This window comes from Dunckerocampus dactyliophorus, chromosome 12 (genome assembly GCF_027744805.1).
Source record: "Dunckerocampus dactyliophorus isolate RoL2022-P2 chromosome 12, RoL_Ddac_1.1, whole genome shotgun sequence".
In the NCBI taxonomy this organism is placed as follows: Eukaryota; Metazoa; Chordata; class Actinopteri; order Syngnathiformes; family Syngnathidae; genus Dunckerocampus; species Dunckerocampus dactyliophorus.
This window is the reverse complement of record NC_072830.1, coordinates 22,672,717-22,696,423: the sequence shown is the minus strand read 5'-3', so window position 1 is coordinate 22,696,423 and position 23,707 is coordinate 22,672,717. Positions and strand designations below refer to the sequence as shown.

Below are 23,707 nucleotides of genomic sequence, written 5' to 3'. Positions count from 1 at the left end.
TGTATTTAGCCAACCATTTCACTGTCTGCTAACTATCCATGGGGGGATACACATGGGTGTTCTTGTGTCCAGCTTTGGTCAGTGATGACCATCCAACCTTTCCATTTGCTGTTATAATTAATTTAATGGCCCAATCTCAGGGAGTGCCTTCAAGGTCAGTGGCACAAGCACCAATATGCAGATATCTTTGAAATCCAATATGGTAGATTGCATCTCTCTCAAAGAATCTGGTGAACATGACTTCAGGCAGCTGCAGTTGCAGCACTGTTTTTTTAATATGAAATCTTCCAGCTGCTGGGAAACAAGTCAACACACAAAACTATTATTTAACGAATCAATACGCGATATTCCAATGTTATTAGATATCGGTTCATGTCGGTGTTGATTTTTCTACCGATAATGATATCAGTGCACAAGTGATGACGTGCGCCACACAGCAACAACTTGCTAGCTCAGTATGTCCGTGGTGTAGAATTATTTCAAGGTTCATCTTTGGATTGTAAATATGCAGTTTGGAATGAAAGCCCCCTGGTCACGTGAGACGGGAGTGAGGTGTCTTCCTTCAATACTTCTAATCGAATATGTTTTGTTTACTGTGCGTTCATGCATGATGTTCTGAATGAGCCCAGTTTGTAATTTCATTAATCGTAAATTGTATTGTTAGCAGCATTTCTTTGGATTCTTATTTGTGACTTGCCTGCCTTACTTGTTTATACTGCAGTAGGAGAGCATGTTATTTTAGTTGACTTGATTTTTTTCAATGACTATTTTCTCGAGACAAAATATTTAAAATAAATATGGCGATTTGTCAATAACTTGAATAGCATAATGCAATATTTGTCTTATTTTGCACAAACAGTGTTTATTTGTGAAATGCGTTCAGTGGCATCACAGCAAAAGTAGCATAATGTGTTGATTACATGAGATGTGACCTGACGTTATCCATCCAGCCATCCATCCATCTTCTTCCGCTTACTTTGAGGGAAAAGCTACTGCTTATGTCAGTATCGGAAATGAAGTTCTGGAGTATATTGGATGTTGAAATCTCACATAGTTTCTGTTTTAAAGTAAAGCAAGGTTCATCACTTCCTTGGATGAATTTGGTGTGGATGCAGTCTTGACCTCAAACCCCTCAAATACCTTTGGGATGATCTAGAAGAGAGATTTTAACACAAACAAATAAAAAAAAAAATCTTACAGCAAGACGTCCTAGAAGAGTGGATTCTGAAATTGCCAGAAAGGGATGAACTTCTTTTTTATATATATTTTCACTTCCTGTAGATATGTAGTAACTAGGGATGAGCGAGTACACTACTATTTGTATCTGTATCTGCTCACCCATCTAAATTATCCGTATCTGTACTCGGAGTGGGCGGGGCATAAACTGGGAGTGGGTGTGGTGTAATCAGAAATGGGTGGTTATTTCATGTATCAAGGGCTCTGATTATGTCAAACTATTCAGAAGGTCATAAACAGCTTTTTTATAGTCTAATCACAAAAATATTACATTTAGAAATAAGAAATCCTACTTAACGAAAATTCACTCATCACGGTCGGATCTGGAACCAATTAACCATGATAAACGAGGGATTACTGTATACATTTTTTTCCACTTTTATGATGCTTTCTATCGAATCTGGGCCCGCGTAGAAACCTTTGATCTGAACTGTAACCTGAACAAGGATTTTCAATTGTGCTTACTCTTCAAACTCTTCACCCTTTAACAACATACAGTTTTTTTCTTCATCACCAATCTTCTTTCTCCTTTCCAGAACACCTTGTCGAGTACGGTTGTACAAAACGGTTTGTTTGCTGCTGACCATTTGATCCTTGGGGTAGTAAAGGTCTGGGGGACAGGCAGTGCTAACATCACAGAGGTGACTCTAACAGATGTGGCTGGAGACACCCATCCTCTGACACCTCAGTATAACGCTGACACTCAGGTGAGTAGTTCTACAGGATCCAAACCAAAAACAATAGTATTATACCACTCTCTGTTGTGTTTTTTTGTCTTGCAAAAGACGTCAAAGGGCAGCGTACTAAACAACACAGATAAAACATTCACAATACTGTTGAGCCACCTAGCAGACGTAGATTAACTGGTGTTTGCTTCAGACCCTTGCTCAAGGGCACCTCGACAGGAGTCAAGGACGAGATGATCCTTTCTCTAACAGTTTCATTTCTGTGAAAAGAAAACATCTACTTGCAGGAAATGGCAACTTTAGGGACAGTGTGGAACCTTGCTTACTCACATGAAATATTTACAGGCGCACATATGGTAGTGGAAACCAGATTACAGCAATAGTTCTGGTCCACATGGCATCCAAAGTTATTTCATGTCTCTGACTATAATCAATCAAGCTCAGTGTTTTGTTTTTGGGTTTTTTTTTTTACTGTATATCAGATTTTGTTTAACCTCTTAAAATTAGTCACACGTACTGTGTATCACGGAGGGAGCAATTTATTTTCTAATGTCAATGTAAAACTTGAACCCTAGTTTCCCTCAGTTTACATGTAGTTCCATCCTCCAAGCTACAATGGCCAAGGTCACCTTCAGGAGGGATATAGTCAAGTTAACACACAACAGAACGTGGGTTTTTTACTCAAGGACACTTGAGCAAGATGAATGTTTACCAAAACAGAGCTTGAACTCACTTCATGAAGATAAAGGACAGTCTCTCACAATTAGACATTAGGTCACAGGCATAATGATCCGAATTCCTACCGGAAGAGATTAGGTCATTGGGGGAAAAATGGTTGAATTGGTGAATAGATAATAAAGTGACAATGCAAGGATGTACTGTATGTTTGTAGATAATTCATGCAATGCAGAGCTATTTTATACCTAACTATGTAACACAATAACAATATTTGATCCCATTCCCAGGTCACACCATCTCTGTGAAACTGGACTGTCTTTTTTTGAACTGAACATTTGTTCTTTTCATGTTATCTACAGGAGCTGATTATAGATGCAACTGCAACATCTGTCCGTGTGGATCATCCTTTTACTATTACATGGAGGGCCAGTGTCTGACAGTATGTTAGTATGGTCAGTTGGTGAATATTTAACATACCTGTGCATAGAGACCCACTTATACCATGATACATTATTGTTACCAATTGATGCATTCACACTGTGAACAGGTGTAGGACATGAAAATAGGTTTGACAGGTAATTTCAAAATGTACAACTAATTGCCCTCAAAACCATGTTTGATTAAACTTTATACACTGTTGACCTGAACATTCCCGATTTCTGTCACAGTCACAGTTTTCATGTAATTGTCCTCAAATTTCTCATTTGCATATTCAACCTTTATTTTATTTATCACGCGTGATACACGTGTTAGTAGGTGATAGTGAATATAGATTAACAATACTACAACAACTACCAGTATGTGAGTGAATTTGGTAGCTGGAATTAGCCTGATGCTATTATAGCACAGCTTAGCACCATCTGTGCCATTTAAGTAAACAAGTAAATGCAGCTTCTCATTTTACTGCAGGCAGTAATGTGATATAAATGGGTCTTTTTTTTTCCACCAGTATTCCTCGCAATCGCCGTATCCCAGACTCTAATTACTTGACTCACTCACCAGTTTGACCAATCAGAGACTGCTGATGTTGAATCAAGCTTGGTCGACAAAAGTAAACACCTCTTCCTGATTCTGTAGTTTAGTGTGTTGTATAAGAAACACTACGCAGCGATAATGGAATTTCCACATTATGATTGCTATTTCCTGAGAAGATACCTACAGTACCGGTCAAAAGTTTTAGAACACCCCAATTTTTCCAGTTATTTATTGAAATTCAAGTCGTTCAAGTCCAATGAATAGCTTGAAATGGTACAAGGTAAGTGGTGAAGTGCCAAAGGTTTAAAAAAAAAAAAAAAAAGGTCAGATTACCCAAAACTGAAAAATAATGTGTATTTCAGAATTATACAAAAAAGCATGTTTCAGGGACCACACACAGGGTCAACAATTTAAAGCTGTTGTGCAGAAATGGAGGTTGGTGCAACTAATTCCTACAGGTGCTCCAAGTTCTGGAGTACTTACTGTGTTCGGGGAAACAGCATTCGAAGCACATTGTGGTACTATACCCTCGTGAACATCAGTTGAACAGCATTGTATGGAGAAATGAATTTGTTGCTATAAAAATGGCAAGAAAAAAGGGAATTAACAATGGAAGCGAGACAGACCATTTTAAGAGGTTATCTCAAAGCAAACTATGGTCGAAAACCACCCTTCTCATACTAAGAAAACCAATTGAATCCCACATACTGTAAACACACTTGGTAGCGAAGGCAAGGAAAACCCCCCTCGAGGGAAGAGACCCTGAACAGACTTCGGGGTGGCCATCTGTCTTGACCGGTTGGATTGAGAGCAGGGATCACTAACTGGTGTCACATCCAATACCGACCTGGACATATAGTCTCAACAGGGTGCTTCCATTTGACCAGAGCGTCTTTTTTTAGACGTTACGGTACGGTTGATCGGCTCAGGAACTGAGCAGCATGTGAGCAAAGCCATCCCACGTGATGCTACTCAGCCAGTCAAATGTGTGCATTGGCGCTAAACATTGTGACTCTAAAAACAACAGAGACAAATGAAAAAGGAGCAAAGCGAGGCCAGCGGCATGGAAGAAAGGCGTAAAGAAGATGGAAACTAATTTTACTTGAATCAAATAGAGGGTAGCTCGAGAGACAAGACAGGATAGAGGGGTTGAGTGATTGGGGGAGGGATAACAAAACAACGGGTATAACAGTAAGTACATAAATACCAGTGGTGATACCATGATGACAGCGGCAATGATGATGTTCCTACCATTACTATTATTAGTTTAAATAATTACATCAATAATTATTACACAATCAGTAATTACAATCATTTGCAACTAGCTTCCCTAATCATTTTACAAGGACTACCTAACCAGTAGTAGCATCTGGTAGTCGTCTTCATATTTTTGATTTGCTCAATTATCTGTGTGTCCGTTTTTTAGCTTTTTTTCCTGACTAAATTTACACACTTGACTATGTAATTAATACCCTCAATACAGTATTCATATTCATCAGCAGATCATAAGAAAGTGTACCTAATTCATGTCAAAAACACATTACCTGCAGTGTGAGTCATTTTTCAAAATCACTTTTCTTTCATCAGGAAGAATTGCCGGAAGTCAAATCGACATCTGTGCCAAAAAAGCGAGCAGATGTTCCTGATAAAATAATAACTAGAAATAATGCTCAATGGAAATGCATCTCAAGAAGTATGCATTTGATAATTGGAAAGGCTTTGATTTGTGGTGGATGATACCCTGCAGCACATAGGTCACACACAAAATAGCAAAATAGAGAGTGGAGGTGCAAGTATCAAGTTTTTTGGTTTCCATCTTCCGGTGTGTATTTGGCATCTGTGCTCTTCCATAGATGTACATGTGTGGGAGTGTCTGGGGGTACGCCAGGAGCTAAATGTTAATTATAGCTTTTACCTGCCCCGAGCTGTCTCTGTGAGCTTTGTCTCATCCCACTGCCTCCCTCTATAGAACCATAGATTTAAATATACAGTCATCCATTATTCACCCTGCGGTAAATGTACTGTTAAGCATTAGCTATGGGCCACTCCCATCGATTTGCACTCTCATCACCCCTCCATGAGAGCGATACTTATTTTTCTCAAGATACAACTGTGTCACTTCTTAGAAAGGAAAAAAAAGAGAAAGGAACGAGAAGCTTGAGTGTTTTGCATCTTAAAATGTGTTTTAATATACAGTAAATACTGATTTACCTATCAAGCTCAATTCCCCGGAGCGCATGCAATTTGACCAACATCTTCGGAAAAAATAAAGTCACATGAAACTAAATTTCAGTGTGTGCTTGTAGCTTCTGCTTTACATTTTTTGCAACACTTATTTCAAAAGACGATGAGGGCAACCATTCAAAACAACTATTTCAGTGACATTGTAATCTTCAATCAGTTTTGCGTTATGCTTTTGCCATAAAACCTTTTTTATAGTTTTTCTAGGGTTCCGCAAGAAGTTAAAATTTAACATAAAACATTGCATGAACAGTCATTTCTGGTTCCAGTTGCCAATTTGTTCGCTTGCTAATAGAATGCTAACAAGAAAGGCCGTTTTCTGATGGAAAAAAAAAAAAAAAACATGACAAATACAGATGGACTCACACACTGTATTAAAGGGGCCCTATTATGCTTCTCTTTTCTGACCTATAAATGTTGCTACAATATGGTATTCTTGTGTTAAACGATGCCAACGCGTCATAATGAGGTTTGCGCATTTCGAAGTGAGACCTGAAAGCACTTTTGGATGGCTCTGCACGCTGTGTTTTACAGAGTTTTTTTTAACACCTAGTTCCACTGACGTCAACGCAACCCGGACTTCTTTATATGGGCATGCCCAGGCACACCCTGTAGGCCTGCCTTCCCCCCCGCTCTGCTTCGCTCTGTTGGTGAAGACTTCACTGTGCTAGCACGTTGAGCAGTGGCTCCCAGGAAGTGTTTGTGGGGAGGTGTGAGGGGAAAGATCATTTTGTTTAGCTTTCCTAAAGAGGTAAGCATCAGGCAGAAGTGGTTGGAGTTGCTGATTCCCAGCCAGCAGGAGAAAAATATGCTCATCTGTCAACCGCACTTCACATGGGACTGTTTGGTGAGCATGGGCCAATTCCAAGCTGGACTATCTTCCAAACTGTTGCTGAAGTCTGACGTCTTTCCAACGTTACTTGGTCGTGTTGAAGAGTCAGGTGAGCAAGCTGTAAGTAACAATTTATCAGTGTCCTAACTGTGTGTATTTTGCCTCGTAATCAAACAAAAGGGGTTTGGCAGCTCTCCGGAAGTCCTCGAGAGCGCTTGGGAGTGACCAATTACAGCGGAGTGTGCTTGGGCCGGCGGTGGAGTAGATTACACAGACCATTTGGGCGGGAAGCACGGAAACCAAAGGGAACACTGCAGGAAAAGGTGCAGAGTCTGGAAGAGGTAGAAAGCTCTCTGTGCAGGTTATTGTGTGTAGCTGCTGTATAGGAGTCCAGAACTCACTACGTAGGCCCGAAAATGAGTATAACAGGTCCCCTTTAATAACACGACAAGACGCATGCCATATTGTACGCTAACCGGAGACTGCACGCAAACCGAGGCAAAATTGCTAACCAGGACGGACACTTACCGAGGTTCCACTGTATTTTTAAAAACCGTGATAGAGTGAAGTTGCAAAATTCAAAGCGCAATGTGGTGAGGGACGACAGTGCATATTGCACATATTACTCTACTGGTTGCAGTTTGTATTCTGTGCTGTTATGCTATAGCCTAAAGTGTGTGTTATTTGTAGCCTGAGGTAAACATTTAAATACTTCATAGGCTCTGTGTGCGTGTCAGTCACACCTTTGCATTCTTCTGCATAATAGCGTGTTATTCACATCATTTTCAGAGATCACCTGCGGTTGAGGCGGCGAAGAGGAGTTGGGTGACAATCACTGCAATGCTGGATTGACATCTCAATGACAGCAGATGACATTTAGAAATAGACTGCAATCTTTATTTTACCTTCACTCACTGTCCTACCATTAATGCAGTGCTCTCCTACACACACACTCGCACACCAGTCATACTGTACACATAGCTGAACTAAATGGCCGCTACTGTACTTCAATAGCACTAAACAAAGGAACATCATTTGTTTCTGACTGGGGAAGGTCCACAAAAGAAATGTTGATCATTATGTGATTAGAACTTTGGAAAAACAAAACCACTGGGAAGGTTGAGGAAGAAAATGACCAATCTTGTTCAGGTTTAATCGCAACATCTTTGACGGTTGAAAATGTTTTTAAAGTAGCCTTTTTTCTTCATCAGTGGTGGTGTTTTTGCATGATCTTGCTAACTAACACATAAACCAACCAACGGATGTGAAAGTAATACGTCTCACTTTCGCATTTGGTGTAGGCGCATTGATCACATTTTGCTGTCCATGTAAAGTCAGCTATTGGAATTACAGAATTTCATCACCGGCTGATGCAAGGATGTGTAAAAGATTATATGAATAAAATAATAAGTATGATGGCTTGTGTGTGTGGGGATTTTAGTTCATAAATACGATGTGTGAACTGAAGGGGTTTGGCGTAAATTTTAGTAACAGAACATGCAAAAGTAAGAGAAGACAATACCTTTGATGCAAAGTACTTTCAAAGACAGATGTATACTCAACGTGTTCCAGTTGGGCTAGAACTGTTTAGAAGTCAGTGCAATCTGAGAACATCAAAAAAACATGGCTGGATTATGCAAGGAATATTATTTAAAAAAAAGAAAAACTTTGTGGCAGCCAGCCGACTATGGAATTAAGCACCACAGGACAGCCGCACGCACCCATCTTCTCAAATCACATCAAATAGCTCATCAGAACTAGCACATATTTATCCACTCACGTTCTTTACAAATCAAAAAAGAAAAAGGAAAAAAAACACAGCATTCACAAAGCAAGAAGGGCTTGCCAATTGGCCAGACCATCCACGCAGAAAAGGATTTAAATATCATTGGAAATGGGGCCAGTGTGATTGCATCACTTCCGATTCAGCAGAGCTATGGAAATGCATCTGGTGTCATTCTCCATAAAGCGTACACTTGTTATCACCAAGAAACTGTAACCTCACAGAGAAGCATAGCAGCATGTACAGTCATTGTCATTATAATATGCATATCTACTTAACCTTTTACCATACCGTCTTTGTAAAAAAAAAAATATATATATATATATACTTTTTTTTTTTTCCTTTTGCACCCTCAGCTCACGCTCAGCTCTGCTCACTTAAGGAACTTTGCTTTGAAGCGGCCAATCACACGTGAGGATATACAGGTAGGTTTTATACCATGTAGTGAATGTAGAGAGGGAAACGTGTTCATTTGGAGACAATCTTCCCAAAAGCAGGGCGAAATAACCTTGGAAAGGAGGATTCATCATCAGGGCGTTCAAGCTGAGACATCTATTTGTTCTTAATGCCAACATGCACTTGGGACATTTATGCTTTTGGTTATACTGTGATGGGTTCTGTTTTTGTTCATTTGGTTTTTTGTGGAACTAAAGGTTTGACTCAAATATTAAAGAAAAGTAGGGAATGATTTTGTAACAGAAAGCACAGAATGAGGCAATGACAAGGCCTCTCGTGAAAACACTGAACGCAAAAGGGCTGATCAACACAACAAACACTCGTATTTGCCAAGTTAGGCTAAATTGTGAGGCTACAAATGACACCACTTTAAGAGCTGTTTGGGTGTCGGTGTTTCTTCAGGAGTGGAGCCAAAAGCTCAGCTCTCACGAAAGCGCCCAACTTCCCATCACAAGTGTGAATGGCTGGTTGGCGTCCTGAGTGGAACGCCTGATCTGAACAAGTGACATAATTAGAAATCTTACCTCCAATAGAAAAAAAGTTCTATCTCCAAATTTCAAATTGGCCAATAGGTTTATCAGAAATTCACCCAGAAGAAGTCACTGGAAGACGTCATCACAGGAAGGTCTATCATGGGGAAGGTGCCATTATTTCTGCATTTCAGTATGCAATCAATGGACTACCATAAAAAAAAAAAACAGAACTTCATTCATATTAAACAAAGTTGTCAACAGAGAACAGCAACAATAAGACAAGATTCATAATCCATTTTTTTGTCCTCATGTCCAGCAGTTGAGGAATAATTAATACCTGCACCATGTGGCTAGCTTCAAGGTATGCAGTGTTTGTCGTGGAAATCTTATAATTTTTATGGGTATATTAGTGTTGTACAAAATACTTTTTTTAATAGTGCCCGTTCTCTTTGTTCTTTCAGGTTGACATTGTAGCTCAAAATTACTACTCTCGATGGGCACCTGAATGTATCACGGAAGCCGCGTAGCTTTTGCGCGGAGTTGTCTTAACACGGACCTTGTTTGCTGTTTTAAGTACCAGCGTACGTCTATAAACGTGAGTAACTTGTTTATTTCTGACTTGCTTAATGTTGGACACTGTTTGCACCATGCTGCGATAATGTGCTGTGTTGTGTGCCTTTTACATCCAGCCGCCGAGCTGGTTGCTAACTGCTGGGCTAGTTAGCCTCGTTAGCATTGCCACTAAATGTCCTGTAAGCTTTGTTTGTACTAAATATGCCACCTTATATTGTTAGCGTGCACTTTCAGTGTGCTTACGTAGTGTAATGCTGACAGCTGAAATGTAGCGTTGATGTGTATTTGTGCTCATGTTGCTAACTAGTTGGTTTATAAGCATTGCAGTAGGCCATATGCTTATGCTTTCGTTTCATTGTAGTCGCTGAATTGGCTTTAGTGTTTATGCTAGCGTTGTTCCTTTTGTATGTTTGGTCTTTTGTAGAAAACCACACCCAACCAAACCCAGTTACCTGCGGTGTGTCACGTGGCTACAAATAAATATCGGAAGACATAAATCAGGGTGTGGACATTCCCTCCTTTTGGACTGCACTCACCTGTACAGAATTGCTGTTTTGACCCACCTTGGACTGATTGCTGACCAGTATTACACCCAATTAAACCCTCTCACTACAGCTGCTTAATGTGTTGAGCTGGTTGTGTAGATGGGTATAGTGATCATGACTAATGATTATTATCAATATAGCAATTCCTCGTTGCCACTGGAAACAAGACAAGGCAAACAGAGAGAAAATACAGAGGTCAGCTTTATCTTGTCTCTTATGTCTACGGTGGAAAAGATTCATGCCAATTGAGCTGGCAAAAATAATGTCAAGATAAAAGATAAGAATCCTATTTCTTCAAGTTACAGGGACAGTGTTTTTTTATTTCTATTTTTGGGAACTGAAAGCAGAGGCTAGTATCGACTTATAACTTCACTGGAGATTACAATCAGAAAAGTCAGAAAACGACACAACAACGATTCCCACATGTTGCACACTTGTGCGGGCAACAGTGGTAAACTAATCTTTGTGGAAAACACATTACATTGTCATGGGACAAAGCAAAAAGTGACAGCACCGATGCATTCTGGTGTATGTGTAGCTGAGACTCAAAATTACAATATTCGTTTTTGCAGGATAAAAATGGATTGGAAGGACACAGTCGGATTCATGTCCATATCAACTGAATAGAAGAATATTAAATGATCCATTTTTATTCTTATAAAAGCATTTTAAAAAGGTGTTAGTTTGATTCCCCCCTTCATCGCGGTTAATCGGTTCCAGACCCGAACACGATCTGTGAATTTCCACAAAGCTGGATTCAATATTAAAAAATTGAATCTTTTTGTAGTTATAGCATAGAAAACCTGCTTCTAATTTTGTAAACAACATTTTTACCATTATTAGAGCCCTGTAGACATAATAACAACACCCCTATAGTCACCTTTACACTCCTATTATTCTTTGTTTACACCACATTGCACCATTTACACCACATTGCTGTCATGCACGGACTACGGGATCACTGCAGGGACACGAGATGGCCTCCGCTAGCATAGCTAACTAGTTAGCCTCTCCAATTCAACTAGTGTAAACTTAAATATTCCAAATGAAGTGGGGAAGAAGGATAAAGAAGCCAAAACCTTACCACTTCCACATGGAATGGGAGGAGAACAGTGAGGAGAACTATGTCGTGTCGGACATGCCATGGCTGACTACATACAGTGTGAAGGTAATCTAATCTAATGTTATGTAACATTACTACGCCTAGTGGCCAAAATACTACATATAACTTGTTTTTCAATATTTTGTGACGAATAATAGTCCACGGTCAACCGTGAAACAGCAGACATTAATTAATTAATTCATTCATTCATTTTTTAAAAGCTGCAACAGAGTGAGGGAGTGATGTTCGAACCGCAATGTAGCAATAGTTATGTACAATACCACTAATTTCATTTCGGACCTGATACAGAGTAAAATTCAGGCTGGTATCGGCGATACCCATCTGATACCGATACTTTGCAAATTCACCTAATGTGTCTGGTAAATTTGAAAAAGTAGCAAGGGACGAAGGGACGACATATTTCAAATAAAGTGGCACATTTTTTTGGAATCAAGATTAATACTGCGAGAGGCTTTTCTTTTAAAAGTTGATTTTCCTTTCTTGAAGATTTGTTGCACACAGCTGACAGCAAACTGGAAGGCTCCAGAGAAGAGCAGATTACCATCACACAACAATAGCGGCAATGATGATGAATTGAGAGTGATCACCAAGAGTGGAGAGGGAAAGATGAGAAATGAGAGTGGAAACCGAGACAGGGGAGATGAGAGATGGGGAGCTTTGACATGGTGACGGAGTGGGTCAGGAAGAATAAAGGATTGTGGATGACGGTCGGGCGTATAGTAAGTTGGAGGGTTGGATGGTGGGACCCAGAAAGGAAGTGAATGTCCTCTTGGTAGAATGGCTCTGATTGAGGTCAGTTTTCCCAACGGTTCAGACTCCACTTTAATCACCCCCCTGTCTGCCTCATCACCATGGAGGGGCTGGCCTCATCACAGAGAGTAGGGACAGGATGAATTATGAAGCAAGACATTATACAACATTTGGGGAAGAAATGTTGGAGAGATGATGCCTAGAACTACAATTCTGCGAGGAAAGAAATGCAGCATTACACTTGTGGAGTCACCGTTTCTTCTTACAAATGTCCTTCGTCGTCCTTTCCTCACACTGATGGGGATCAGACGCAATGGAAGTACAAGGAAAGGGTCACAGTCCACTGCACCGCCGACTTGGCTGATCTGCTTCACCAATTCAAGGAAACTTTGAAGTTGCAAAGACGTTACTTGAAAGTGCAGCTTTTGAGACACAATACTCGTAGGAAGTACAACACACTGTGCGAGCGTGTTAGCAGGATAGCACCGCAAATTAAAACAAATTCATTTTATTTGCACCACACAGCACAAACGATGATGAAACTGTTTTGGTTTCATTTGGAGGATGCCGGGTGACGATGATGTCATCAGCTGTTTATGTAATCACTGGGAAATTTTATCTTAAATAACTCAAAAAGTATGACGGCACAAACGCTCATTTTAAATGCACAAAACAGCACAAACAAAGAGGGGAAAACAATTAGGCTATTTTGGATTCTGAGCATGTCGGGTGCTGATTATGTAATAGCCCGAAAACTTAAGTTGTTAATATCTCAAAAACAAAAGCAGAGCAAGCATTCATTTTAATTGCACAAAACGGCACTAACGTAGCACTGAAAAAATTACACTATTTTGGTTTAATTTGGAGCATGTCGGGGGCTGGGTGAACTTTGGTTGACCTATAAAAGAAACTGTAATAACTCAAAAACAAAACCAGCACAAACGTTCCTTTTAATTGCACAAAATGGCACAAATGCAGCACTAACAAATGAGACTATTTGACTAGAGTTTTGAGTGGTGTGGGAGGCCAACTTCACTCAGGTCATAATTGATGCATATTGGTGGACCTGATCATTTTCTTATTTCTTAAAAATAATAATAAAAATATATATATTAAAAACCATAACACAGCCAAAGCTTCATTTAAAAAACAATACACTGTAGAACGGGATGTTGCATTTGCCCCAACTGGTGCAAATTGGTTTCATGCTGTGCCCCAATAAACTAAGAGCAAAGTAAAACGAAATCAATGAATCTCTTGTTTTCTGGGCAGTACACTATAATATAATATAGCACAAAATTGAACACATAACTTTCTTGAGTTTGCTCCTCATAAATGCTTGTGAATTGCTGATTTGCAACCATGTGACCTAGAGGCAGCCAGCGTCACTTCCAGTGATCGGACGGGAGCCACATAATGACTATGAACGCATACAAACTCGGCATCGTTGTACAAGTCGCTGAAATTATTTGCTCCAATTGTGTGAGTGCGCATGGTGTGATGCATGACTACATTAAATAGTTGGAAACAAGGTGCTCTTACAGCAGGCGTATCTTCCGTGTCAAACATAATGTATATAGCAGATGAAAATAATGCTTTTAACATGTCTATCTGCATTCTTACACCAAATCAGCCTGCATGAATACATTCTTCTATGTGTCCTCCATTCACCGTTTTTGCTGCTGTGTTTGGTAAAGTGTATATCTCCACATACTGACCACAAACTGGGTAAGAATATGTCATGTGCATTTTAAAATCAAACAAAATGTTGTGGCAAGAAGTCCTATCAGACTGCAAGAATGTGAGTTTTAACATTAACAAGGCAGCCGAATAAGTCTGTCAACAAAAGCAAAATGGTGTAGATCTTGAACACCTCCGTAAGATCTAAATATGTGTTTCCTGATAAGGTTTAAAAGGAAAATCAAGTCAGAGGAATGAATGACATTGACTTTTGACTGTGAAATGACTTTTTCACTTTTGAGCAATTAACTGTGACATTGTGACAAAAGTCACCTTTTCAATTTTCAGTGGATGGCTGCTGATTTACAGATTTGCAGTCGATTTTGTGCATGGTCGCTCATGTAAGGGGAACATCCTTATTTTCTGTTTTCTATGTTGGTGTGTGTGCAAAATGACAGAATGCACATTGATTACAGAGTGCAATTAAATAATTTTAGCTCATCAGTCTGTCAAGTTTACCTTCTATGTTTAAATGTGCGTAACGTGAGAAGGACGTCAACGTGCTTGAAGCTTGCGTCTGACCCTGGGGTAACCTTGCGGTAAGCGCCATCCTTTAAGCAAAAGATGGTCCGTGTAGGACTCTCTGACACTGTAGTGCAGCTTTACTGAGAGATTACTTAACACCACAGGGGGCTACATTTAAATGTGTTAGCATAAGACTGGAGACAATCTTTTATTAAAATGAACATGGATTCGAAGCAGTAAATGCTGACTCGAAAGAAATGAATAGTGTTAATAAAGTAATTGTCCAAAAAGTATATATATTTAGGATACTGTATTTAAAGCATCTTGATGTACTTAATGAGATCCAATTCAAGTCCATAGCAGGGCTGTGTAAAATTTTTGCCACTTCAAAGGTCATAGTTCTTTTTTGTTTTATTGAGTGGGCTTTGAAATATACAGTAGATTAGGGGTGTCAAGGCGACCAGTCCAGGGTGTAGCCCGCCTGTCGCCCAAAGTCAGCTGGGATAGGCTCCAGCATGCCCCCGCGACCCTAAAGACGAGAAGCGGTATAGAAAATGGATGGAAATTTGTGCATTATGTATGTACTTTATTTATCCCACAGCGGGGAAATTAACTAATTGTGAAATTAATTGTGATTAATTAATTACAGTCATATATATATAATATATACACACACAATATATATGTGTTATTTATTAATCACGTTAATCTAATTTTTAATCTCTATCTTTAGAGTGTCCATCTGCAAGTTGTCTTTTTCAAAATATTAATTTTTATGCGTTGAGCTTCTTGTGTTTTGGTTAGCGTGGAAAACAATGGTCATTCCCACCCTGAAGTGGACATTGATTGGCTGTCATTGTGTTTGGGCTGGTTTAGCATAAGCTGATAGGCTCTTATTGTATGTGGGAGGGCAAGGTGAGGAGCTGGGAGGATACATGAAAATGGAGGAGCATGTGAGAGTTGTCAGTCCAATGAATTGGAAATTTACATTTCAAAAACACCCAGACGGCACCATTGATTAAGGTAAAGTCATATGCCTTCATTGCAAGAAGTTTGCTTACCACCGAAGCAGCTCAAGTTTAGCCCACCACATCATTGCAAAGCAACCAGTCGCGAGTGCAGCCATGGCTGACGTTAGCAGCGAAGACATTATCAATTTAGCGAGCCATAGCAAAGCCCTTCGACAAACTAAACTCGAGGAGAGCACCCTGTGTATCAGCAAGTCTGCGAATGACAGACTGACGAATGTTCTTGCCAAGTGGATTGGGATGAACTGGAGGCCAATAAACATCGTGGAAGATGAGGGGTTAACAGAAGTGTTGTAAACTGTGTCAATGTGTTGCAAACAGTGACCCATCATACAAGCCACCGTGCAGGACTATAGTGACAACCCAAATCAGCGAGATGTATGACGGCAAAAAGAGAAACAAACAACATTTGTTTTGCTATAACCGGAGATCAATGGACCTCAGCTGGCAACCACAGCTATTTGGGGGACCGGACACTTTATTGATGGTGATGAACAACGTTATTTTTGATGTGCTAACTTACAGCACTGTGATTGATGGGTCTGTTTTATTCATTTTATACTCTCTGAAGCAGCAGAAAAGCAACAAGTTCAGTGTTCAATGCTTGTATTGCTCAGAAAAGTGTTCTTCCTGTTTTTCAATGTAGCGCTTTACTGTATATGGACCTGATGTTTTATTATTTGGAGATTGACAAAAGAACACAGCAATATTCTCCCCTGACGGTCTAAACCCTAGGTTCCCAAAGTGGGGTACACGTACTCCCAGGTGTGTGTCAATTGTAAAAGGTGTGTGAATAAAAATTAAAAACTCTTAATTACGAATGTGCCTGACGGTGCACTCATGAATGGAGCAGGAAGGAGACAGCACACGATGTTGTTCGTTGCTCTATGTACATCATATGAACAAATAAATAAGTTTGAGTTTTAAGTGTTTAAGCTGATCCCCGCACGTTGCAGCGGTGAAAACCTGCTTTATTGTTGGTTGTATGCATTTTTGTACTTCAGATACTGCTTTATTGTGGTAAACGTCCATCCATCCCATCCATCTACTACGCCGTTTATCCTCACTAGGGTCGGGGGTATGATGGAGCCTATCCCAGCTGACTTCGGGCGAGAGGCCGGGTACACCCTGGACTGGTTGGCAGCCAATGGCAGGGCACATATAGACAAACAACAATTCACTCACATTCATACCTATGGACAATTTAGAGTCGGCAATTAACCTGACATGCATATTTTTGGAATGTGGGAGGAAACCCGAGTACCCGGAGAAAACCCACGCACGCACGGGGAGAACATGCAAACTCCACACAGAGATGCCCCACGGAGATTCGAACCCAGATCTTCCCGATCTCCTGACTGTGTGGCCAACATGCTAACCACTCGGTGACCGTGCGGCCCTCTATCCAAGTCTGTTAAAAACAATGAAGCTACGTTTTTTGTTCTATATCAATCTTTCGATCAGCCAAAATAATCTAATAAATTTCAATGAAAACACCTCAAAGTGAGGGCTTTTCTCAGCAATATTTAGGTGAGAATAAAAAATGAGATACCTGCTTTTCATGGGGGTTCTGCTCCAGACTTACCAAAAAAAAATCTGAGTAATTGAGACATAAAAATGTCTACTTTTGACACAAAGCTTGCTAGTTAATATACCGCATTATACGATATTACATGATCAAGTAGTTACTTGAGACAATGACTGTATAAGCCTTTCTCTGAACTCTTATCAAAACAATTTGGATTGAGGATTTAATTCTGAATAATTAACTGAAGAAGAAAATGCCGTCCCCGTTTATGCTCTTCATGAACCACTTTCTTATGTGGCTCTGTGTTTTAGTGATTTGCTGCTCGTTCAAGAATTGAAGTCAAAGATGAAGGAAGGACAAAGTTGGAACTAAATACTAAAAATACTTAAAGACGACGCGATATATTTGTTCACCACTTGAACTATTGCCATGACACCAAGCATTTCTGAACCCCGTCCAGCCTTTAATACGAAATCATTAAAATTTTACCTTTTTACATTTTCATGTCCCCATGTGTATAAACATTATGGCGTATTTTGGTTTGGGTAATGCACATTTAATGAGGGTTGTTTGTTTTCGACTGGCAATTAAGCACATTTGTCATATTTACTACATCAGAGTCTATTTTACTTTGTTTAGAATATTACCCTTCACATTTTACCATCTGCCCGGCTTTTGAGATGTTCGTTAGTGCAAATGAAGCATGCAAATGGAATGAAGTCATATATTTTTGCAGTGGCTCAATGTTATGCTACACTATGCCACATCAATTAGTTACTCTGTCAGAGTGCTGCTGCTTCTTTTTGGAGATGTGACAAAGTTCATGCTCGTACACCATTAAAGAGGTCATGTGATGTGTGACTCCACTTGTTTATGTGCAGCTATTGTCTAGGTTTTGGAATGTTATAATGGGTAGTTATTATTCCGAGGAAGGTGTCATTCACATTTAAGGTGTTGAGATGCTGGGAATCTCATAAATTCCGTATCTTGTTATGGTCATGTCGGATGCTGTTACCTTTTGTTCCCTTGAATCAGGAGTGCTCTTTGGATCTGGATTTCATTTTATCCCATTTTAACACTTCAACTCATAAATGTGACGACATTTTGCAAACAGTGACAGACAGCTGATTACAGTATATGGTAATAGTAATGGTTCAATTTATTTTGAACATGCATACTTGTTACTCGGGCGATATGGACCAAAACTCATATCCCGGTTGAATATACAATATATATCCCGATATTTTTTTAAGCAAAGTGATTTTAGACAAAATCAAAGCCAAATATGTGTGTCAAGTTGTTTTATTAAAATAAATACTTAACATGAGGTGTTTTTTTGAAATTTTAAAGATGCACCTAAAAAATTATTCACTAAAAGTAGCCTCTAAAATAAACTAGGCTCTTTTTTGAAATAAATATAGAAAAAGTCAAATATAATATTTTTTTCTAGCAAACATTTAGCTATGCTCAAATCCTAAGCTATAAAATATGAAGGAGTGCCCGGTTAAAGAGGAAATCTAAAAATGCCAGCAACTCAAAAATACATAAAATTGAACAGTAGTATGTTTTTAGGTAAACATTTAGAAGTCACAAGCGTGTCCTTTTATATGTCTTTATTTTTCCTTATTTTAACATTACATTTAACAAAATTACAATGAAAAAATATATGACAAAATATTACAATCTACTAATTTAATTTATACGTTACACTCTTCCTCGCTCTGTATGCTAGTGGCCCTGCCTTCACCTAAAGACAAAGACACTGTATGATTGACAAAAGGGACAAAAAGACAACTCTGTTCATGTCGTCGTTCTGTGGAACATACGTGCCAAGGTGCTGAAACCCATGCACAGAGTGAACTCTCTTCCTGCCTGTTTGGAGGCGAGAGACAAGGAAATTAACATGCTTGAGGCCGCCAAAGTTATCGAGTTCTTTTTCATTTATTGTGTGATTAATTACTTTATTATCGTCCCAGGCCGAGTGTCCAAAAGACATTTTCTGAACGAGAAATCTTGTCACGTTTTAATCCCGCGAGAGAATTTATGACACCCCAAATATACTTTATTGTATTTTGAGACTGAACACTTTGGTTGGTTGTTGTGGATGTATGTCATTCACTGCACTGCTTAAATTAGAATGACACTTGCATGCAAACACACACACTTGGACAGTGTTTGGGGGATGCTGTCCTAGGTGCTGAGATTTAAGCTCCTCTCCTCTTTTGGCATAGGCTGTGTCACCAAGGCTGCCACTGGCCATGGTTATGAAGTGGCAAGCTGTGTGTGTGTGTGTGTGTGTGTGTGTGTGTGCGCGCGCGCACGAGAGACAGAGTGTGTGCGCCTACGTGCGTGGTATTCCTGAGTCTTAACACCCGCAAAACCTTCCGCCCTGAAAATAGTCACTCAAGGGGGACTTCTCATTTTTATAACAACCCCCTGAAGGAGGATGAAAAAAAAACTCTCATGCTGGATTTAAACACTTCTATCCTCCTCCATCCATACACCGCAAGTCTTATTTTGCCGGACCTTGATGCCCGTGCACTTCACATGTTTAAAAGGTATACACCAGTGAAAAGACAGACATCTGGCAGAGAGTGATAAAGATGAGATGTCCTCCGGCTCCCTGACCCAACACATCCCCTTCCTTCATCTCATCTAGCCCACTCCATCATCCTGTATAGGAATCACTCCAATGTTTGACAGCAAATCAGGATAAATTGCTTTGGCTGTCCATTTACTTCCTCATGGCCACCCAAAATCTGAGGTTGAAGGTAAATGGGAAGAAATACAAAATGTTTTAATAATGTATTAGGCCAGTAGAGGTGGGTAAAAACTGTTTAGAGTAAAAGAAAAGGGGCGACAGAAAGATGAGTGACAGATGGAGCCTGAGTGAGAGAGGTGCAAACAAAGTGGGGAAGTAGGAGCTACACATAGACGGAAATACAAAAGGGGCAATCAAGGAAAATAATGAGGGTGAAATAGAGATGAGAGCGAAGTGGAAGTGGAGCAGGGATGGGAGATGGTGGCCAAGAAAGCCAAGAAAATGGAAGCTATAAGTAGGAGATGAAAAAGCCCAAATAAAAGTGCAAGTGGAAGCAGGAAAAAGCAAAAACTGTGATCCATACAATACAGCACATCTCAATTTTTCATTTTTAATGACTTTTTTTCCCAATGCCCTGCTCGCTTTTCTAAATTGGTATTGTTTTTTTCAGTTCTTAAAATGTCGTGTGTGCATCTTTTTACTTACCAACTGCACTCTATTAGGAAGTTTGCACATTGTAGTGAGAGCCAATGCAAGAGATGCTGCATTTACAAAGATGATTGGTCACATTTGAATGAGACTGTAGTGCATTATCTGACAACTGTGTCTAATATTTTGCTCTCAGGTACTGCAGTGTATTATGTTACGATAAGTGTTCATGTCACCAAAGCACATGTTAGTCTTGTTTCTTTTTCACTGTGGAAAAATAACGTTGAACGGCAGATTTCCTGTGTTAGATGTGTGCTCGTGTTTTACACTTTTGGTCACTGAAACCAGTCTCCGGAAGGAGGAAGTGGACATGCCATGGCTGACTTTATGGCTTCATGCAGTTTTAATGTAATGTAATGTCTCATCAATGTTTTGTGTCATTACTGCCGCCTAGTGACCAGAATACTACATGTCATTTGTATTTCAATATGTTTTGACTAATAATAGACTATAGTCCACCACGGAACAGCAATAATTAATTAATTAATTTCTGTAAAAACGCGATGTAGCGAGCGAGCGATAATCGAACCGCAATATTGCGAAGGGCGACTGTATTTTGTTATTGTTGTGAATAGTTTGCTTTCTTCGCTTTGCTGTTTCGGCATGACATCACAGCCAAGACGGTTAAGAAAAGTCACTGGGCGTTGGGGGGGTTGTGCGTTCAATTACTAATAACTTCATTTCACTTGTATTTTACAGTTGTTTACTGGCGGATCGCAACAGTATGACATAAACGTTGTATTATGTAAGTACTTTCATTTTGTTACTGTTTTTTTCACTTTTTTGGGACATGTCGTATGTCGGTCCAAAATGAGCAATACCATCTTTGAAAGGGGAGTTTATAGTCCAGTAGTCCACTAGAACCCGCTTATGTCAATGCCCCTCGGACTGGCTAAAGGAAAACACAGTAAGATGTACAGCAGTATTAAAATCAAGTGTGAAGGTTTCAGTGAAATACATTGCCCAAAGCTACAGTTCTCCAAATTAAAAGTGAAAATCTTCTGATGTGTTTGTTTCCCAGGTAAAATACAAGAAAACTATTGGATGGCGAAGCACTGGGAGAGTTCAACTTGAGGGTAAAATGCATTACAACACAGACACAGCGGCAACCACAGCTTTTGTCATTTATTTATTTGTTTTCCTAGAAGAATGACAGGTGCTTCTCTGGCAATTACTTTTAATTGGGTAAAAAAAAATGTGACTTATTGAAGAACACACAGAGCTCACATTGTTATAGTGCCATATGCAGAAAAGCACACCACATAGGCTAAAAAAGAATGTGTGAGGAACATATAAAGACATGGAGGAACACATACATCAAAGAGTCGGAATTCCCATGTCTGGGATGAGAAGTAGAATAAATATTAGAAGGGAAATTACTGTACCTGGGACAATTCAAACGAAAAAAGGCATAATGTATGTAAGCAGTGTTATGATGAGACTTCCCATACCTCTTGGAATTAACTGATGAAAGCGCTTATTTTTTTTTAATATGGATGCACACTTATATGATGGCATTACCATTTGTTACCTTTGCCATAACGACATCATTACCGATAAAGCTGACATAAGCAATATGGTGGAACTTCTAATTTTTCTTCGCTATCCAGCCGTCCTTTTAAAACTATTTTTTCCTTACAATAACAGAAATTTAAATAATTCCATAGTTATTGGGTTGAACTGTCACCATCATAACTGTCACCATCATCTTCATTTACTGTAGCCAATTTTTAAAGTGACATATCATCCAGGTGTAAGAATAACTTAACCATGGTTAATGTAAGGAATAAAATCAATGACACACTCAAGGAGCCACCTTGTGGTTAGCATGTCATCCTTCGGGTTCAAATAACCTTTGGAACGTGCACGGGTTTTCTCTGGGTACTCCGGCTTCCTCCCACATTCCAAAATCATGCATGCTATGTTAATTGGCGATTCTAAAATTGTTCATAGGTGTTTATGTGAGTGTAAAAGATTGTCTATAAGTGCCTTGTGATTGACTGGTGAGCAGTTCTGGGTGTACACAGCTGGGATAGGCTGCTGCACTTCCGTGACCCTAATGAGGATCCACCTTCACCTGTGCTCCCCCACCACTTATACCCTGCCAGCCCACATGTACCGTGCCACTCCATTCAGACCTCCAGCTTCCAGCAATTCTTACCTATATAATGTAATGTGATACCTTACTCCTTACCTTAAACTCAGGTTAGCGACCTGTCTGTCTCAGTGTACCCTTGTGTCTGTCTTGGTAAACTTGCAAGCCTTCCGATCCTGACTTCGCCTACCTGCTTGCTAGTTCTCCTCGGAGGGAAACCGTTGCATATTGACATCCCCATCAGCAGTGTAGTGCATCAACAGTGACTTACCCTCCACTTGGTCCCATGAGTCCAGTTCTGGTGGATTTCGGTGATGAGGAACGTAGTAGGCTACGTAGTAGGCCAATATGCATTCAAAAGAGTAATACATTTACGTCACAAAAATGCCTCTTTAAAAAATCAGACCTCACAAATTGCTCGGCGTTACTTTTATCTTTTGTCGTGTCACTGCACACAGTCGCCTGTCCATTATTGTGTATGTGATGAAGATGGCTGCGACGCTCCACATCTTCATCCGCTGTGGAACACATACTGTATGTAAACAAGACGGCTGCGATGCTCACGCAGCGGATGAAGATGCGGCGCATCGCAGCCATCTTCATCACATCATGCAAAATGACCCAAAATGGAGCCAAAGAAAGTTGAAAGTGCCAGCATTTGTGACACCATGTTGATTTCGCTGCCACGTTGTGTCTTTGCCTAACGTCTTCAATGAAGGTAAAAGTATCCTTAAATTGCCATTTGTCCCTTTCGTTCAACATTTACAATGGTTTTATGAATGTGAAACTATAATTGTAAAACTATAAAAAACATGTTTAGCTTGAACACTAAGACTAGCAAGGAACTACAGAGTCAACCACTGATGACATCATAGACAGGCGACGGAGCTGACTTCGGGTTTTTATTTCCATGTTTTAGCAAGCTGCTAACAAAGATGTTTTGTGATAAATATACACTAAGGACACAGTGGTGCGCCATATTGTATAATAGCTGGAAAACGTACGCAATCCAAGGCAAAATTTGGGTGTAATTTTTTTTACGTTAACCAAAAAAACACGCTAACCAGGGTGTACGCTAACTGAGGTTTCACTGTGTAGTCCAATGGTTGTTTGTACGTTGGTGATTTCAGAAATGTACCTATAATACCCACATGTAATGGAGCGTAGATGTACAGTATTGTATTTTTGCTCGTGGGTCTATGTTAATCAGTGCTTCAATATCAATGTGGATGTGTTCACATCGGCTTTTG

The 23,707-nt window shown here is 39.7% G+C and overlaps 1 protein-coding gene and 1 long non-coding RNA gene across 6 annotated transcripts in view; both read left to right on the top strand.

Moving 5' to 3' along the window:
* Positions 1-7,817, top strand: part of si (sucrase-isomaltase (alpha-glucosidase)) — a 96,201-nt gene extending 88,384 nt beyond the window's left edge. For 4 of the 5 annotated variants that reach the window (XM_054793562.1, XM_054793559.1, XM_054793561.1 and 1 more), the window contains 2 exons: positions 1,773-1,943; positions 2,960-3,385. In XM_054793562.1, the coding sequence (XP_054649537.1) occupies positions 1,773-1,943; positions 2,960-3,037 (249 nt within the window). In that variant the 3' untranslated portion in view covers positions 3,038-3,385. Of the gene's footprint in view, positions 1-1,772; positions 1,944-2,959; positions 3,386-7,437 lie in introns of those variants that run through there. The other variant, XM_054793560.1, reaches the window with a different exon arrangement.
* A 2,069-nt stretch (positions 7,818-9,886) lies between these two features.
* Positions 9,887-23,707, top strand: part of LOC129190900 (uncharacterized) — a 65,282-nt gene continuing 51,461 nt past the window's right edge. The window contains exons 1-2 of the long non-coding RNA XR_008573105.1: positions 9,887-9,955; positions 21,384-21,438. This is a non-coding gene — a long non-coding RNA (uncharacterized LOC129190900). The remainder of the gene's footprint in view (positions 9,956-21,383; positions 21,439-23,707) is intronic.